The 20,555-nt window shown below is 38.0% G+C and overlaps 2 protein-coding genes across 2 annotated transcripts; one reads left to right on the forward strand and one right to left on the reverse strand.

Annotated features, from left to right (window-relative positions):
- Window positions 1–4: 4 nt before the first annotated feature.
- Window positions 5–5,985, reverse strand: LOC106321087 (E3 ubiquitin-protein ligase PRT6-like; the record flags this gene model as incomplete). Its single annotated transcript, XM_013759404.1, has 10 exons — window positions 5,813–5,985; window positions 4,521–5,722; window positions 3,195–4,393; window positions 2,965–3,105; window positions 2,447–2,690; window positions 1,675–2,364; window positions 1,286–1,483; window positions 594–1,186; window positions 366–417; window positions 5–286 (listed from the first exon to the last, which is right to left on the reverse strand). Coding segments are annotated over exons 2-10 (4,461 nt in total), but the record flags the coding sequence as incomplete, so codon positions are not given.
- Window positions 5,986–12,830: 6,845 nt separating this feature from the next.
- LOC106321088 (probable pre-mRNA-splicing factor ATP-dependent RNA helicase) lies at window positions 12,831–15,866 on the forward strand. Its single transcript, XM_013759405.1, has one exon. It carries the CDS (start codon window positions 12,831–12,833, stop codon window positions 15,864–15,866), a length of 3,036 nt encoding a protein of 1,011 aa, XP_013614859.1.
- The last annotated feature ends 4,689 nt before the right edge of the window (window positions 15,867–20,555 follow it).

Consider the following 20,555-nt stretch of genomic DNA (forward strand, 5'->3'; position numbering starts at 1 on the left):
AATAGAAATTCCAGAGCTTGTTGGAGACAGATTCAAGATCTTTCCTTGTTGTCTCATGTCCCTGCAGAGAAACCTTTTTAACACTATCACCATCTTCAATCACATCTGCAGCAGATTGCAGAAGACACAACGCTTCAGAGAGCCAAAGAGAAGGCATCTGTGCATCTGATCTACCTAAATTAGCAAGCGCACGTTCTTGTAGCTTTGAGACACAACATAAATCTCCAGGACATGCAGGCAATACAGAATTAGCTAGTCGGCGGCATGCAGGACAGAGAAATTCTCCCTGAAAAAAAGAAACAATGTTGAAGCTTCAAAAGGAGAAGAACAAAGCCCCATAATCTCTAAACTGGTCACGTAAATACCTGTGCAAGATCCACGATATGTTCACCTTCGAAGACATTTCCTCTGACAGACCTATACCATCCAAACAAAAGAAAAGAAACTTTTATAGGCAATATTAATATCATCGCTGTAAATAAGGAAATTAAATTAATCAATTCAACTATGCACAACAGGTAGGAAGTATACATCAAAATGAACGAAAAAGGGTTCACCACCTACGACTACTAAGAAGTTAAAACATGATTCACCTTTCCTTTAAGGACTTTATATATCGTTCAAGGCAGATTTGATGCACAGCATGTCCACATGATGAGAGATGAACCCCGTCACAGTCGGTAGGGTGAAACTCATCTAAACTGACGACATCCGGACGTCTGGAGGTTTCTCTTGGTCGACTATCAGGTGATCTAACTTGCAAAGTAGATAGAGCACTAACAGAATTTCTCCCCGAACTACTTTCAGCATCATGCCGTTGATGATCTACATGTGTAAGGCTTTGATTTATCATTTCAATTTTTTTGCGAACAGTTTGATACATAGCCATCTCCAATGATTCAATTTTAGATTCATCTTTCCCCCCCCCTTCGCTAGACCTCTTCTCCTTCAGACCCTTCCCTACAAGCCGGGCTGTTAAAGCTTCAAGTACAGAATCTGTAGTAGACTCAGAGGTTGAATCATCTGAAAATTGTAGCACACGAGGAGGAATCCTTCTTAAACTATCAGTGGAAAAATTCACTCTCAGGCGATCGAAAGATCCATCCACGGGAGTTTTCTTTTCGGACTGTGGACATTGATCCCAAGATGGAGGGCCTCTATCCACAAAACTAACAAGTTTAGATTTCTGCAGGTAAAAAGAACAATTAATACAAAACAAAACTTCTTCGTGGTATAGATTTAGTTAACATTATAGGTAGCAAATAATAACATCCGTGCTACCAACCTGGAGAAAAATCAAGAAAGAAACCGGGTCTTTGGAATCTGGGTCATGGCAGAGGGAGCAAACTTCACGAACAACAGCAATTTCTGAATCATGTTTCATCACAGAATCACATTTTTCAGTTTCAGATCTTGAATCATCACCATCTATGCTGGAACTCAAGGTAGACAAGAATTTCGATTGTTCAGCTTTCATTTTTGCCTGCATCCAAGTTAGAATAACACCATAACTCGCATATCCTGGATTTTGTCAATTCTTACAGTAGATAAAATTACAGTAACGAACATTCAAACGACTGAGTTGAGACTGCCACTGTCCAGAACGAAATCATATTACCACAGAGGAATGCATGACTATGACATTTGAAATTTGAAAGAAGAAAAAAATCTTACCAGAATAGCAGCCTGCCTCTCTCTAGCTTTAGCCTTGCGTTTCTCATCAGAAGAAGAAGAGCCTGATGTGACTTTATCAAACCCAGACTGACCGACTGCCTCCGGGGCAAGACTTTGCAATAGGTTCATACAAACAGAATCTATTGCACTGAACTTCTTCAGCAGATTTCGAATCCAGGACGAAATACTGCAACTCCCTGCCTCTGGAAATTGATCGTCTTTACGAGTCCTCATTAGTGAAACAAGAAGAGACAACAAACTTTGTCTTCCAGTCCCTTGATTTACACCAATTATTTCCTGACCAGCTAATTCGAGAATCGGAATTGGATCTTCTACCTGAAGATTAGATGATTCCCTTTGCTGAGTGCAAATATCCAATGATAACGAGAGTAAGTGCAGTGCACTTATGAGGACGCCATCAGGAGCGCGTGATTTAATAGATGTGCCACTCTCTATTGCATAGTACAAAGCAGCGCAAATGATTTGAAATGTGGTTTCGCAAGTGCCTATTCTAGCAAGACCCTTTAGAGGCGGATAGATCATCTTCCATCTAGGAAGTTGAGTGGTCAACGCAGACACTCCACAATAGCGTGAAAACCTTTCTTCTGCAGATTGCAAGTCTCTTGTACGCCAACGAGGGTGGTAGAGATCCAACTCCTTCCAACAAGATGACCGTAGTGAGTACTTTCCCTGCCAAAGAACTAGTGTCAAGTGGTTTTTACATTGCTTGTAAACTTAAAGGTGAGGCCCGCATATGGGTTTGAATCAAAACCTGGTTCATTTCGGATGGATTACTAAAGACTGAAACTTCGTCTAAGACCTTCTGGAGCTCATCCGACTTGGACAAATCACGGGGTAAAGATTTGACCAATTCACTATGAGTGAAATCTTTAGTGGCCAAGTTGAAGATGATCTCTCTTCTCAAACTTTCAGCAGTAGAAAGACCACAAAATCGCCTTTCTTGCAGAATCTGTATCAGAAGAACAAGCATTTCCTGGACCAAAACTGGTTCATACCTGAAAAGAATTGATGATACGAAGAATGTTAAAATCAGGCAATAATAGTAAAATCTATAGATCAAAGGGAGTCAATCTGACCGACCATCTAGCAATAAATAAATAAGAGGACAAGGAAACTTACAGAATAATACAATATGCTTTAATACAGACTGATCTATTAAATGAATAGACAAGTAAAAATTGTAGGAGAAAACTTGACAGTTACAGTCTAGCAGGAGTTTTAAAGCATGCACAGGGATCGACTGAAGGTAAAAGGAAAATAGGTACATACTCATTTGTTACATCCGGGTTTAGTGAAAGATAGCTCGAGAGGCCAAACCGACAAAGAAGCTTATTAACATAAGAATCTGCGGGAGCCAACGCACCACAACACTGTAGAAGAAATAGATCAAGCTCAATTCCCTGCTCTGACCTGCAAATGGAAACAACTAGAGTGAGAAACATGCGTTTAAATGATGATCTACAGTACTTGATGATAAACAATAGTATTCTTTCACATACCAGCGAACTGAGCTAACCGACCGATACCACTCGCAAGATAGAATTGCAGAATCCCCATTCTTCTTCCACATTCCAGCAATAACTTGGGCACAAAACACCCTAACCCGGACCACATGCTCCATAACAAGAGCGGAAAACCCATGAGGATGAAAATCTCCTAACACATAGCTGAAGAAGTTGGTATGAGGGATCTCATGACTAACATTGACTCCATGGTGCAATGCAGATTCTCCATAACACATCCCTAAAGCTTTTTGTATAAGCAAAGATAGGAACCGATGTATCGGTAGATGAATAGATATGGCCTGAGAGCTCACATCGTAGTGGATGTCCGGCCAATCACACAGACCAAGTATGTGTACTTCTGATGCATTCTTCGCCGGATCGGAAGAGTTGCAAGAAACTTTCCTAGAGTATGCCGTAACATCTGTCTGAACCTCCCCACTAAATCCACCAACATTATCCAAGCTAAGATTTGGTTGTATATCGCCGCATAGAGGTGATAAGCCAGTATCTCTACTGGAACTGGCAAGACCACTAGATACACTTCTTTTAGTTTCAACCTTTAACAATTTTCTGCTTGGCCACGACATCTTGCTACCAGGGATGTTTCTATCGCCAGGAGAAGACAACTTGCAAAGAAAATTTGATATACCTCCATCGTCTCCTAAGCATGTCTCCAGAACTTTCAAACACTCCCGTACCAACCATATGGCAGAAGAAGGAAGCAGAGCATAGAAAGGGTCAATTCTGTGGACTTCAGAGGCCATCGAGCTATCAAATGAGCTGCTGCTTACCATCTCACTATATACCGAATCTTCATGAGACAATCTCCTAACTTTTGCATACCTTTCTCCATCACACTTATCAAGTCCTACCTTGGTGATTCTCTCATCTTCTATCTCTTCATCACTGGCAGCAGAATATGTACCAGTAACCAACAGAGAGTGAATAAGAGATATTGAATGACCCAAAACAAAGAACAAATCTATGTTCTCATTTTCTTCTTCAATATGGATTTCAGTCTCTCTTTTTAGAGGATTCATTCCTTGAGCAAAGGTCAAGAGTCTCAACCATGATCTTGACAACTCCAGATGTTCATGTGTTGCATACTTGGAAACCACAGCATGGCTCATAACATATTTCAAGTCGTCAATGACACGGTCACTTGTCTTAAACAACCGTTCCCACTTTGTAGCCTACAAAAGAAAACCGTAAAATACATTTACCGTGAACAAAATGAAGGTGAAAATAAAAGTCATCACCGTTATAGTAACATAAAACAATTGTCGATAACCAAAGAATGAGAAAATAAGCGATATGTACCTGTACCACACCATCCTCTCCAGAACAAGAAAGAAAGATCTCACGGAGGCATCTGAAAAGCATAGCTAGCAAATTCATTTCCTTCACCAGAAATGGTGTTAGAGTTGGCACCGTGAGGATTTGCACAGAGAATGTAGACAGTAGTGGATACTTGTTGAATGCATTATCAGTACCCTGCTTAACCGCTTCACTGATGACAACCGGATAGTAGCTCACAAATGCTTTGGCAAATGCCACCTTAAAGACTGGGTCTCCTATCAATTTGAGGAACAAGTCATGTAGTTTCTCCATAACACCTTGGTCCAAGAACCTCTCAGCCTTCACGAGAATATCCAGTAGACCAGTTGAAGAGACAATTCTTCTAGAAACGAAACTCATCAAACTTTCACTGGACTTGCAAAATTCCAGAAGCATTTCAACCACAGCAAATGTCAGCTCGTTCGACATCTTTTGGAGTACCACAGAAGCATCGGTGGATCTATCATCTTTAATACTTTCTGCTGATAAAAGCTTGTTATTCCAACAAGTAAAAAGAGCATGAAGAACAGGCCCAACTGAACTTGCTAGATCTCCTGAGAGGGGTTGAATCTGTTCGGAACCTTTATGTTTCGAACAGAAACCCTCACGTTTCCAAGCGGTCTCATCCCCACAATCACAACAACCACCACCGCCTCTGTAGATGATAGAATAATCGTGAGAGCTGTGACTTCCATTCTGGAAACAAGGCACGCAGATTGCACAAGTTGAGTCAATCTCGCATGTCCTACACCTATATGCCATATCATTGTGTCCCCAGACGGAGCCACAAACACCTCGCCGATCAACATTCAACAACGCCAGATTCTCCAAAGAAACACCAGGCTCATCTTGGAACATCAACCACTGCAGCCAGTTCATGCTATCCCTGAACCTCTTTTTCATGGAAGGATTCTGAAACGTTTTCATACCTTGCTTCAGTCCAGCAACATCCTCATCAGTTGGTAAGAGAGCAGAGACTATCTCTGGAATCCTGTACTGGTTAGCTCTAACGAACTCCCCAAAGAGACGCGAGTCGTTCTCCATCCAACCGACGGAACGCTGCTTAAACCCTAATCACGAAACTCCGACTCTCCAAGATCAAATGATGACGATGAGAGTGGGAGATAAGCAACAAGTGATCGATCCTCTTCACACACAAAAGTAATCGGAATCGCTCGAGGAAACTGCAAATTCAAACGATTATACAATCATCAACGTTGGATCAAATCAAATTCAATCCAACATCGAACAAGAGATATTGAGAAAATAAAAACCTTAATTCGGAAGAGTTTAGGTTGATTAAGTGACGGCGGAGCTCGGCGAGTCTCTTTGTCAAACGAGATAATACCGACGAAGAACTGTTTCAGGTTTTCATCCCTTTCTCTCCTAGCGATTGGGGTATTTGCTTTTTTGATCGCACAGAGAAGGATTCTAAAAAGCAAAAGGATCCTTTAGTATATGTATCGATAATCCTTTTTTTCCAAATTCTTCTGTTTTGTATTTTAGCTGAGTATTAGTCTATCTCTCCCGTGCTGTGCACGTGCATTGTTTCATGATTTAAAATGGAAAAATATTATTTTGAGAGTTATATAACTGAGTTGTTTACGTGTTATTAGAGCATCTTTATCCATATAAACACTAATGAGTTTCTAAATAATTATTTAAATATATAAGTATAGTTAGTGAAGTTAATGATTATTCAATTTTGTGCCTCCAATGGGTTCTTAAAAAAAAATTATTATTTTTTTTTAAAATAAAATTTACATATTAAATAAAACATATTAAAAGATAACATTTTCGGCATAAGATTTTAAATAAAAACATAAAAACAAAAATTACTAAAGTAAACGACAATAATTTGAAAGAAGCATCGGAGCTCAGTTGTTGTCTTCATCACGTCCAAGTTTACGTCATATATGTTCAACTAAATCAGCTTTCAGGCATTGATGCATTTTTTTATCACGAACTCGAGTTCGAACACCCATCATATTAGCGATATTTGAAGGCATATCTGTAGAATACGTGAGATCGACATGTGAACTTTCGGCGTCGCCTCCTTGTTGGAACTCTGCAACATTAAAGTGAGTCTAATATTGCCTAGGATCCAACAGTGAGAATGAGTCTTGTTGAGATTGAAGCAGCCATATTCTTTGAACCAACTGAAGAAACCCCAACTGCTCATCTATAACACCAACTCGAGTTTCTCAATCTAGCGTATAATGTAATCTAATCGAATTAGAATCTCAATATATATGAATAATAGATCATATTTTGCTCCACTAAGAGAAGAAGAAAACTAACCGGCCAGAGGAGCTGCGATGGTTGATGGTGAAGGCGAAGAAGGAAAACATAGACTATCAAGGATCCTGCAAAACATGAACAAATAGAAACACAATCAACAAACGTACGCCAAATCATCTCCCAAATAGGTGAAACAAAATTTTTGATTAAAAAGTTCATCAAGAGCATATCAACCCACACGAAAAGCTCTAGAGTTAACCCTCTCTCAAAAAAAAATTATTTTGTTGTTTGAACAGGGGTAAATGGTTTGCCTGCCCCCACATCTCATGGAAGAATCTCCTATGCCCTCATGAAATCTCTTATACTCCTAATTCATTAATGAAATGGTGATTGACGAAAATACCCTTTTATTTTTAAAAAAATTAGAAAAAACATAAATTGAAGTTTTGGTTTGGTTGGAGGGCCCTTTGGTTGGATTGGTATTTAGGTTTGGTTAAAAATCGGTTTTGATTATCAAATTAAAAAAAAAAATTGAGAAAACCTAGCTAAAAAACGGAACGAACTTCCCCTTCCCCGCAGTTTCCCCCAGCTCCGATCACCTCCACTCAGATCTCCCGTAGCTCAGCTCCTCTCTCCTGCAGCTTCTCCATCGTAACCTGACGTCTAGAAATCCGTAAGTTGTGGTCTCCGTCTTGAACATTCTTGCAATTGAATCTAATTAGGAGTATGCACAATGGGCTTGTCTTGTTTGGGGGTCGATTCGTAAAGGAAATTGGTATATAATGCATTTCAGTGATAGAATGAGAGTGTAATAGGTAGTAGAATGGAATTCCAAGTAGAATTGGATCTAGATCGATCTTGGGCACTTGAAAATCAATTTGTTCTTGACGATAATTGTAGTATAACTGTACAACTCGGAACAACGGGTAGAACTTTGGATAACTGGAAAAACTAGGAACAACTGGTATAGCTTTTGATAACTGTAGTCAGTTTCTCGTTTGTGTTTGTTCCTTTTTTGGCAGGATACAATGAGCAATCATGTCAGTGATATACATGGTAGTCAGGAAGAGAGCTACGAGATGATGTATAGCTATTTGTACATGCTAGAGCAAGTGAATTCGGGAACAAAAACCTGTGTGAAATTGGATGAGGGATTGAAATTCAAGTACCTCTTCGTAGCCTTGGGAGCTTGCATTGAAGGGTTTGCAGTTATGAGGAAAGTGATAGTTGTGGATGCGACATGGCTGAAGAACGGATATGGTGGTTTTCTAGTCTTCGCGAAAGCACAAGATCCTAATCGTCACGCTTATCCACTTGCGTTTGCAGTATTAGATCGAGAGAATGATGCTAGTTGGACTTGATTTTTTGAGATGCTTAAAAGTGTTATACCAGACTCTTCTGAACTGGTTTTCATGAGTGACAGAAATAGAATCCTCATCTCCGCTATAGCAAACGTGTTTCCACAGGCTCACCATGGTCATTGTTTATGGCATTTGAAGGAAAATGTGAAAGGGCATTCTTGTTGTTAGGGGATTTTTGTGTAGGCTCTTTTTGAGTACCACAAAACGATGGATAAGCTGGTTTCTTTTAAGTGTTTGTGTATGTTTTGTTGGGGATTTAGTAAGATAACGAAGATATAGGCTTGAAGAGACTTTTATTAGCAAGAACAAGCGAGGTTACAAGATATTAGGTAAGAACCCTAATTCTAGCCGTCTAGTTCTAATCTCTAAGCCTTGGAGAAGTCGATCCTTTGCTTTAGGGATTTAGGAGCTCTTATATAGTCGTCCTGAAGTCAGTTTGGTTTAGGTTAAACTCTTCCATATTCGGAAATATGGAAGGTTCTCCTTGTCGGAAATCTTCCATTTCTTGGAAGGGAGGTTGGTCCCTAGGACCGATCCCAGGGTTCCTTTTAGCGGGGACCTGGAGCGTTCTTTTATCAGGGACCCGGGGGCCTGGGTCCTGCCTGGAGGCTGGAGGAAATGATATCGGGGTATTTTCCCCAACAGTTTGCCCCTTATTTCTTGATTTCATCATCGAAGTCGGGGAATAACATGTGCACTCAAGTCAACCGGGGTTGCATTACATAAATTTCACTACAAACGTTGGCAGGCGCCTTCATATCTATGAGCTGTGCTCAGAATACTACTGGTCGGAACTGTGGGCAATGTCATATTCCAGGACACTTTACGTTGTGCCCGATAGGTCTTCTTGACATGTACCGGATTACATCAAGGAGGTAAAGATCATGCCTCCGGATCGCATCGCACGGGAGGGAAAGAAAAGAGTTAGAAGTTAGTTATTTATATTTATGAGTAATGCATTTAGCTATGTTATCTGTTTATTTTGTGTTGTATGCTTCGGAAAACTACGTAAAAATTGGTTATCTACTTTGTTTTCTAATGACATTAGTATTATCTATATCAAAACTCGGTTATCATAATATTATCTATATCAAATCTCAGTTGTTATAGTTTTACAGTTGTTTTCTCTACTATAATTTATAATTCTAACAAAACTCGGTCATCACGTTTTTGAAATTTTCTTCAAACTCGTGATATATCCATTGTGAAACTTTGTAATTCCAATCACACTTTTCAATGAAGAACTTCTTACAAAGGAATTTTTCGAGTTATATCAATTACGCCTATATTATTGTACAGAACAATATAACTTACATTTTGAAGTACTAAAATCGAAAGTAAAACTAAAAAAACAAATTAAAAAAATTAGTAACAGTAATTAAATTAAAAACCAGCAAAAGTAGAACTATGACCAAATTTCGTAACACTAGTATCCTCTGTATAACTAAGAACAAATATTAGGAGGGAAATGAATTTTTTTTTGGCGGCTAAACAATAAAAAAAGGAAAAAAATTTCTCTATCTCCAATCTCACCACATAACATCGACAGTACCTTCACTTTTTCTTATCAATCTCTCTCTCCTCCGAAACACACACTCTCTCTCTCTCTAACCACACAACTAAAACTTCGGTGTAACTAAAAACACACCAGTATCTTCGATATAACTAAGATCAAATTTCTGGAGGGAAATGAATTTTTTTTTGCCACTTAAACATCTGTTTCAAATATCTTATCCAAACACTTGTTCTCATCTCAACCACACAACGCATCTCTCTCTTCCAATTTTGTGAGTCAAACTGGTCCAATTCCCGAATCTACCGACCCCACCTATTACATCTCTCTTCTCTTCCCTTCTCTTCTCTCTCTCTTGTCACTTTTCGATCTCTTCTCTCTTTTCCTCTCCCTCCCTCTCTTCTCTTCTTCTCAGATACAAAAAGTGAAGATGGAACCCCAAAAAATGAAGATGGAGAAAGTGAAAATGGAGGTGGCTTCGGGATCGTCGACGAGGAGGCGAAATTCTGGTCGGAGATTATGTATTTGTGGCTTCCCGGCGAGTGTAACGCAAGGTTGGACTGACAGAAATCCAGGTCGACGCTTTTATGACTGTCCGCGTTTTCCCAATGGATGCAATTACTTCTCTTGTTTTGATGAAGAGGACGGTACAGCTTGGCAAAAACAAGCTTTGCTTGACGGCCGTGATGAGATCCGGGAGAAGACTAGAGTGATTGAGCAGTTAACTCAAACCATCTCAGAAATGAAAAGCAATTTCGAGAACAAAGAGACAGTGGATGACGAAAATGACGATGAGATTGTTAGAAAGTTTGAAGAATTATATCTTTAAGTGTTTTGGATTGTCAGAACTTGTTTAAGTGTTTTGTATTGTCGGAACTTAGAGATTCAATCCTATTTGTTTTCTGTTTCTTGGCTTCAGCGGATTGGCTTACAAGTCTTTATTTTGTGGTTGTCTAAGATTTGTAAAATTCTAAACTTTAGTTTCTTTATTTTGTGGTTCACGATAACATGAATTTGCAACATCCCGAAAATGAATTTGAAATTGAAATTGTAATGGTAAAATCAAGAAAATTATAGTTTCAAACTTCTACTAACCGAGAAGCATAAAGTTTTGCGAAACAATCAGACATGAAACATCAACAAAACTGGAAACAACTCGGCTTCCTTCACAAACGTATGGGAATACCGTCAGCAATGAACCACACTTCTCTGATTGCTTCGATGGGCTCAAACTGATGCAAATTACATTTAGTTATACGTCAGTTATACCAGTAATACCAAATAGTTTTCCTAAAGTTACAATAGTATTCTCTAGTATACCTACATATTACTAGTTTTACCAAATTCTCAATGTTTCACCGAGTGATACTAGTATTACGTATAGTTATACCATAATGTCCAGGTTCTAAACATCATCACCATAATTCCTATTTCTAGTTCACCAAAACATGACCAATTCAAACAAAACTAGGATTCAAAATCCAATCCTAATTTGGGAATTCTCCTATTTGTTACCTCGTCGTCGTCCTCCTCCTTCTCGTCCCCATATTTAACTCCTTCCACTACACTTTCCGAACCCTTATCCTCATGGACATCATCCTCATTGTCATTATCCTCTCCAGATGTAACTGCCACCGCAGCTCCGACGAGGACACTTATCGGCTCCGAGATTACCCCATCTGTCTCCGTCGCCGTTGCTGGTCCCCTTTGTGACCCCTCATCGGCCATCTCCGTCATTTCTTTTCACTCTATCGATTCTCACACACAAATCGACTTCCTCGACCAAGAAAGGGAAGAGAGGAGATAAAGAGAATTATTTTTCAACGGGAATATGATTTGGGGGTGATTTTGTTGAATCCGAAATTAAAATTAGGGTTTCATTAACCCGGTATGGGGAATCAGTATGGGTTTCCTTCGGTTTTCATTTTGGGTTTTCTTTGGGTCGCGGTTTGAATTAGATCGGATTGAATTTCGGTAAAACTAGGTATAACTCGTAAATAACTGAACTTTCCTACGGTTTTATGGTCTTTTACATACTATCCTAATTAAATAAAGATAGAAAATATCCACGTTTTATAATGGGTCCTTGGGAGATTGATTGATGAGATCCAGGGGCAGGCAAGCTCTTTCCCCTTTGAACAGATTGATAAGATGGTTTCAAAGATGAGGAATGATTACCTTTTTATATTCCCTGATAAACCGCCTAGCTGAAGAACATGCATTCAAGACTATATCGGTGTTGATTGAATTACTAAGGGATTCAATACGAAGAATCCGTAACAGGAACCGCTTAGGTGATGAAGATGAAGAACAGAAGTTGCGATAGATCATAGAGAGAGGATGAACCCTGAAGATGAGACGGCGTAAAGGAGGAGATTAGAGCGGAAGGCTCGTCGAGCTGGAAAACTGACGAAGTCCAAAAGCTTCAAACGATTGAAGCCCATCACGCGGAAACTTAATGAAACGAAGAACATGGACACGTGCCGCCGTCTCCTTACTCGAGTTTCCTAAGAAGGATAGAAACACTTCTTTATATATATATAGATATTATAAATGAATAAATGTTTATTTTAATTTGAATCATATAATTTTTAGTCATATTTGTAATTTTTATATTTTACCGGAGGAAAACTTGGCGAAGATTTCACCGGATCGAATAATCAAATCGCATGGGAAGGAGATGAAGAGGATCAAGCCACCGTTTGTGTGTTTCTACGATCTGGCCGAGGAAGAAACGAGATGAGGTGAAGTGGGTTGGGCCACAAGGTGGAGAGTGTGAGAAGATGGGCCAAACTCACTCTCAGTCCAATAAGCTATACCTGCACAATAAAGGAAAGACATTAGTTTTCCTTTTTTACGTTATCATGTGGGTTAAGTTAAATTGCTAAAGCAATTGGTAATAGGAAATTCTGGGGATTATAAATAGGGAGGTAGTCATAGCTTCTAAGATCATCCCATAAAAAAAAAAAAAGCACTGGAGATAGAGAGAACAAGTTAGGCATAAGAGTTGTCTTGTGATCTATATTGTGTTATAAAGAAAACCTTTCGAAGTTAATAAAACTAAAGGAGGAAGAGATTGTTATCTAATTGATCGTTGAGTCTCATAAGCACAAAGTAGGATTAAATTCCTAACAATAAAGAGGTACAAGGTTTCGTTGTGTTGATCATTCTAAAGTTATGAAGAGCACACCAAAGGATAAGCAATTCCTTGCAGCTGGCATGAAGAAACTAAAAAAATCCGAGGAGGACAAAGGCTTAGCGATTAAGGATACTAAGGTTAAGGTCACTCAGAGAGAGGAGGATCGTAACAGTGGTGGAGATGATAGAAGGGATGGGTATAGAGATAGGAATCGTGGAGATGATAGAAGAAGTGATAGGCATAGGGGAAGAAGATCAGGTGGAGGCGGAAGAAGTGATAACGAGCCTGAGTTGTATCAGGTTTACAAAGGTAGAGTGAGTAGGGTGATGGAGTTTGGGTGCTTTGTTCAGTTTGATAGGTTCAGAGGGAAAGAAGGTCTAGTTCATGTTTCTCAGATGGCTAAAGAGAGTTTGGTGAAGCGGGATATGCAAGTGTATGTAAAAGTTGTATCGGGTGGTGGTAAGTATAGTCTTTCCATGAAGGATGTTGATCAGAACACGGGTAGAGACTTGAGGAGGAGTAATCCATCTTATAGAACAAAGGTCACCAAGACTGGGATTTCAGGGATCCGGATTGTTGAGGAGAGTCCTTCACGTCGTAGGCCACTGAAGAAGAAGATGAGCTCCCCTGATAGATGGGAAGCGAAGCAGATGATTGCTTCTGGTGCTTTGAAAGCGACTGAGTTTCCTGATTATTATGATGAGGAGGATGGAGATGGTATGCTTGAGGTTGAGATTGAGATGAACGAAGAAGAACCTGCTTTCTTACAAGGCCAGACCAGGTACTCTGTTGTTGACATGTCTCCTCTCAAGATGTTCAAAAATCCACAAGGCTCCTTGAGTCGTGCTGCTGCACTTCAGTCTGCGCTCACCAAGGAGAGGAGAGAGATGAGGGAACAGCAGCAGAGAAGAATGATTGACTCTATCCCCAAGGATCTGAATCGTCCTTGGGAAGACCCTATGCCTGAAACTGGTGAGAGGCATCTCGCTCAGGAGCTTAGAGGTGTCGGACTATCTGCTAATGGCGGCATGCCTGAGTGGAAGAAGGATGCTTTCGGGAAAACTCCATCTTTTGGACAAAGAAGATCAAAGCTTTCGCAGAGGGAAAGCCTTCCTATATACAAGCTGAAGAAGGAGCTGATACAGGCTGTGGATGATAATCAAGTGTTGGTGGTCATTGGTGAAACTGGTTCAGGGAAGACGACACAGGTGACTCAGTATCTTGCCGAAGCAGGTTACACTAGGAAAGGAAAGATTGGGTGTACGCAGCCACGTAGGGTCGCGGCAATGTCCGTTGCAAAGAGGGTAGCTGAGGAGTTTGGTTGTCGCTTGGGAGAGGAGGTAGGGTATGCTATTCGGTTTGAGGATTGTACTGGACCAGATACGGTGATCAAGTACATGACTGATGGTATGCTTCTTAGGGAGATTCTGATTGATGAAAACCTCTCTAACTACTCTGTTATAATGCTTGATGAAGCTCATGAGCGGACAATTCACACTGATGTCTTGTTTGGTCTTCTAAAGAAGCTGTTGAAACGCAGGCCTGACCTTCGTCTGATTGTCACATCCGCCACATTAGATGCAGAGAAATTCTCTGGGTATTTCTTCGACTGCAACATCTTTAAAATTCCTGGAAGAAGCTTCCCTGTAGAGATTCTGTATAGCAAACAGCCAGAAAGCGATTACTTGGATGCAGCTCTGATCACACTTCTTCAGATTCACTTGACTGAGCCAGAGGGCGACATTCTTCTCTTTCTGACGGGACAGGAAGAGATTGATTCTGCATGTCAGTCTCTGTACGAGAAGATGAAAAATCTAGGTAAAAACGTTCCTGAACTCATCATACTACCTGTTTACAGTGCCCTTCCTAGTGAAATGCAGTCTAGAATATTTGATCCTCCTCCTCCTGGTACCCGGAAAGTAGTTGTAGCTACAAATATTGCAGAAGCTTCTTTGACAATAGATGGAATATATTATGTTGTTGATCCCGGGTTTGCAAAGCAGAACGTGTATAATCCAAAGCAAGGACTAGAATCGCTTGTCATAACTCCAATCTCACAGGCATCGGCAAAGCAGAGAGCTGGCCGTGCTGGTCGTACTGGTCCTGGGAAATGTTACCGTCTCTACACGGAGAGCGCATTCCGTAATGAGATGCCTCCTACATCAATCCCTGAAATCCAGAGGATTAACCTAGGAATGACAACCCTTACCATGAAAGCGATGGGTATCAATGACCTGCTGTCGTTTGACTTCATGGATCCACCCCAACCGCAAGCCTTGATCTCTGCTATGGAACAGCTGTACAGCCTGGGAGCTTTGGATGAGGAAGGTCTGTTGACCAAGCTGGGTAGAAAAATGGCTGAGTTTCCTCTCGAACCACCGCTCTCTAAGATGTTGCTAGCCAGTGTGGATCTTGGGTGCAGCGATGAGATTTTGACCATGATTGCTATGATCCAGACGGGCAACATATTTTATAGACCAAGAGACAAGCAAGCTCAAGCAGACCAGAAGAGGGCAAAGTTTTTCCAGCCTGAAGGTGATCACTTGACATTGCTAGCTGTATATGAAGCTTGGAAGGCTAACAACTTCTCTGGCCAATGGTGTTTTGACAACTTCATACAGTCACGATCGTTACGACGTGCTCAAGACGTGAGGAAACAGCTTCTCAGCATTATGGACAAATATAAACTAGACGTGGTAAGCGCGGGGAAGAACTTCACCAGGATAAGGAAAGCAATCACAGCAGGATTCTTCTTCCATGGAGCAAGAAAAGATCCGCAGGAAGGTTACAGGACGCTAGTGGAGAATCAACCGGTTTACATACACCCGGGCAGTGCATTGTTCCAAAGACAACCAGATTGGGTGATATATCATGATCTTGTGATGACGACCAAGGAGTACATGAGAGAAGTGACCGTGATTGACCCCAAGTGGCTTGTGGAGCTAGCTCCAAGGTTTTTCAAAGTGGCTTATCCAACCCATATGAGCAAGCGTAAGCGCCAGGAACGCATAGAGCCTCTGTATGATCGTTATCACGAGCCTAACTCATGGCGTCTCAGCAAAAGACGTGCTTGAGAGATATTTCAAGTTTTATACTAACACTTTTTTTCCTTTTTCACCTCTCTTATGTATTCAAAGCTAAAAACTAACAGTAAGAGATTGCAACTGCATCATGTTTTTCTTTTGACATGTATGTGATTTTGGAAGCCATTTCATATTTCTCACGAGAACTACCACGAGTAATACAATATTATATGCCTGTTTAGAATGTCTTCTCAGGTGTTTCAGATGTTCAAATGAGGAAGCAAGCTCATGGTTTTACCTACCGACATGGATACAAGGACCATATGTATAAAAAGAAAAGATGTATAAATCCAGGCTGGAGAGCATAAATCCTAATATTATTAATTATTTCATCGTAAAAGCATCAAAGAGAACAGAAAGCAATAGACGAACGTAAGAAAATCACTGATGACTTCAAATGTGACATTTTATTTGTTTAAGAAAATTGAAAGATATCTTGATATTTTATGATGCCATGATTCAAACACGAAGACAAAAAAATGTAATAACATGTATGTTCGGCCAAAAAAGATGTAACAAACTTACTTAGTTCTGATTTAAAGGCAAACGAACTTATTAGTTAATCTTTGTCCAAAAATCATAGTTCTGATCGAGATAAATGGATATGAAATTTGTAATATGTATATAATGTAAAGCTCAATGGTATGGAAATATAAATTCTACTTTACCAACAAAGCTCAACTAACACACAATAATACAGAGGAATTAATTTTTACTCTCTCTCTTCAATCTTTGATCCTTCTCAGTTCTCATTACCAAACTAAAATATAACTAGAAAATAATATAAAATTCATATCTCATAATAACAAACACTCAACAATGGAGTCTCTCGCATGCATGCTTATCTGAGAATTCTGTTAGGGCTAAGGACGAAATGATCTTCACCGCTTGCAATGGTAGAGCGAAGTCTGCCAGCAGCCCAGCCATTGTTGAGCATCCGAGCAGGATCACCGGTGACACGGCTTTCTTCAACACGTGTTTCCAACTCAGGAAGGCCCATTGGCTTTCCTTTCTTTCCTTGTCTTCCTCTCCTCGTCTCTTTCTTTCCTCCGCCAACTCTCAACTGTTCTCATCAATGACGTCTTGCTTGTTTCCTTCACTTTCTCCATTGCATGATCTTGAGAAAAACAACCGACAATCTACTAATCAGAAGAGCATTGCTTTCACAGCTGAGTCTAAAGATGATGGTCGAGTCACTAAGATTGAAGAGAACCTGAGTTTAATGGCTCGAAACTTCAACAAGTTTGTCAAGCGTATGGAGAAAGCGTATAGGCAATTCTACTGAATAGACCATTTTTTTATCACAAAAATAAACCACAAAGAGGAAAATGACCAAAATGTTTCATTTAATAGGTAAAAATATTTTTTTTCCAAAATTTTTTAAATTTTTTTTTCAAATTTTCTTTTTGTAATTCGATAAAACTTTTATTGTCAAATTTTTAGTATTTATTTTTTTATTTTATAAAATTTTAAATCTTAATTCCAAATTCGTAGATCTAGAAAGTAGACCTGAATCTTTATCGTGTTCTCTATCACCTGAGTTTCTTGAACTCAATTTGTTTTCTTGTGAATAAATATGATGTGCATTTTTCTAATTATGCTATGAATCTTGAATAGTACAAAAAGAAGAAAAAAAAGTTATAAATATGTTGTAAGTTCATGAAAAAAGGAGAAAGGAGAAAGGAAAAAAAAATCAGTTACAAAAAAAGGAGAAAGGAAACTTTTTGAGCATGGAGATTAAAGACGTTTTTTAGTTTACCTGGACTTTAACATTCTTCTTCCAACTTGGCAGTACGTCTATCAATCCACAGCATATTGGTATTCTTCTTTTTCTCATTTCATTGGAAAAAATCTCTTTCGAAGTCTATTGTTGTACCATCATTTGGCTAAAAACATTTTGATATGGATCCAGAACTGTAGATTTGGCGATGTGGATACATCATTAGAAGTTTTAAATTTTTTATTCTTTTTGGTCAGAAGTTGAAAGTTAAGAGAATTTACGATTTCTAATTGCAAGAAGAAACGAATTCGTGAGTTAATTTCTTCTAGAGAAAAATACACAGTTCAAAGATAATGAGATCATGGGTGTAGTGTGAGAAATATAAGGATTTTTTTTTGTTTTACATAGAAAATAAATAAATAGAAGTCAGTTACTAAACAAAACTGTTTTAAGCATTTAAGTTTTACTTTTTTCTTGCATTTTTTTAAAATCCATGTGTCAAAATTTTGTTAGACAGATTACTTGTGATTTATGTTTACAGGACGGGGGTGATTTTGTAGAAAGAGTGGATTGGTAGATGTCATGATGGGGGCAATGAATCTTCGCAGAAGTTTGTCATCTCTACATGCTGAATGTGAAGCACTAATTTGGGCAATGGAATGCATACAGACCCTTCAATATTTTGATGTAGTTTTAGCGAGGATTGTTCTCAGCTGGTGAAAATAGTGTCGAAACCTGAAGAATGGCTTGCTTTCTCTACAGACATGGAAGAATTCAACCGCAGTAAGACTTTCTTCCCCTACTTCCGGATCAGACATATTCTTAGAGCACAAAATACATTGGCGGACAAGCTTGCACGCGGTGCGAGTAATTCTCCTTCAGCTTTGATTTATGTCGATTCAACTCTACCGGTTTGGTTCGCTAGACCGGTTGGAGCCTTTAGTTAGTTTCAAGTGATGTTGTCAAAACAAAAAAAAAGTTGATTTGTGATTTAGTATATAAGGGATGTTTTAATTTTATAAAAGACCAAAAAATCAAATATATAGTAAGACTGCACACATACAAGAAAATCAAATATATCATTAACTAAACACCAATGTGGCTGTTTTAATTTTATAAAAGACCAAAAAAAATCAAATATATGGTAAGACTGTAGGTACAAGAAAATCAAATATATCGTTAACTATACACCAATGTGGCCCATGGACGAAAGCAAAGCCTATTAACGAATTACTGATTATAGCCCGCCATAACTAAAGTGATGATTGTTTTAATAGTTTTTGGTTTTAGTTTTAGTTTTTGATTTATAGATTTTAGTTTTTGGTTTTCAGTTTTTGGTTTTTGATTTTTGTTTAGATTTTGATTTTGGTTTTTGGTTTTGCTGTATTTTTTTTATTTTTCAAAAATTATTTAATATATTACTTTAAAATAATACAAAAAATAGAAATAAATATTTAGATTTACAATTAAAATTATCAAAATATTGCGATAATTATTTTAAAATAAATACAATAACGTATTTTAATTATTATAGTTTTATAAAAAAATAATAATAAAACATTTATCATAAAATTTATATAAATTGCAAAAAAAAAATACTTAAAAGTTTGAAACTACTTAGAAATTTTTCTTATATAAATTATTTTAAATTTTAAAAACTTAAATAGCAATAATTTTTCTTATATAAATATTATAAATTATACAAAAATAAAAATACTTATTATAAATTTTCTCATATAAATTATTTATATGTTCTTAAAATTGAATGGATATTTTTATTTTTCATGACTAATACAATATATTGTATTAATAAACCATATTATGTTTTTATGACTTTAGTTATTTTTAGTGTGACTAGTAATTATTAAAATTATTCAGTTATTTTATATATAAAAATTAATAACTAAGTTTTAAAAGTAATTAATATTATTTATAAAATATATAAATTTATTTTACAGATATGAAACACAAATAATTATATTACATTATTTTTTAAATTATAGCTAATGTACCAAAAATTGTATGATTATTTATCTTCATGAAAATATTATTTATTAATTATTAATTAATTAAATGTTATAATTTCTACCCAAAAAAACAAATTTCGTTTTTCCTTTTGAAAACTCACAAAAGTTAGTTTTTGGTTTTTCTTCATAAATTGGTTAAATTTTATAAAAATTAGTTTCCCTAAATTTTAAGAAATCTATTTATTAGAAATCTTGATTGGTAAATCAAATGGTTTTTACAAAAACAAAAATTAAAAACTAAAACTTGATTGGAAGAAAAATGGTTTTTGCAAAAAAAAACCAAAAACTAAAGCAAAAGCCACAAACAATCAATCTCAAAGTGTTCAAGATATTGGGTTGTACAACAGCTATCTAGCTGATTTGCTTTAAGTGTTCAAGATATTGGGTTGTACAGCAGCTATCTAGCTGATTTGCTTTATTCACATGACTAGTACTGATAGAGAATATAATGTTCACTTATCGAACTTTTTCTTTGACTAAATTTTTATTGAACAAGTTGTACTGTTTTTTTTTTTGCTAAATAGTTGTATTCATTTCTTCCTTTTTTTTGTCATCTATAAATTTCATTCCAAGATCATAAAAGATCAAACATCCAGTTAAGGCACAAACAAAAGACCTACAATAAGACTCTTCCACAAACAAGTCTACACCTCCCATTTCCTTCCAAAAAAATCATGAACCCATGCACAAGGTTTCTAGTTAAACAGAAGTTCCTTTACCTTGTAAACCCAAAAAAAAAACACCTCCATTTTTACCATGAGATTGATCAACTACACACAGGGCGGAGCTTCCTCACTCTCAAAGAGATCGCGTAACCAAAAGGGTGGCCCCTCTGAAACATACGACTGATAATAGCCTCCCTTAATCACGCTCTGAGCTATGAGGAAAGTGTAAGACCCGATCCCGGCCGACTAGGCCGCGGTCGATGCCTCA

This window comes from Brassica oleracea, unplaced genomic scaffold (assembly GCF_000695525.1).
Source record: "Brassica oleracea var. oleracea cultivar TO1000 unplaced genomic scaffold, BOL UnpScaffold01214, whole genome shotgun sequence".
Taxonomy (NCBI): Eukaryota; Viridiplantae; Streptophyta; class Magnoliopsida; order Brassicales; family Brassicaceae; genus Brassica; species Brassica oleracea.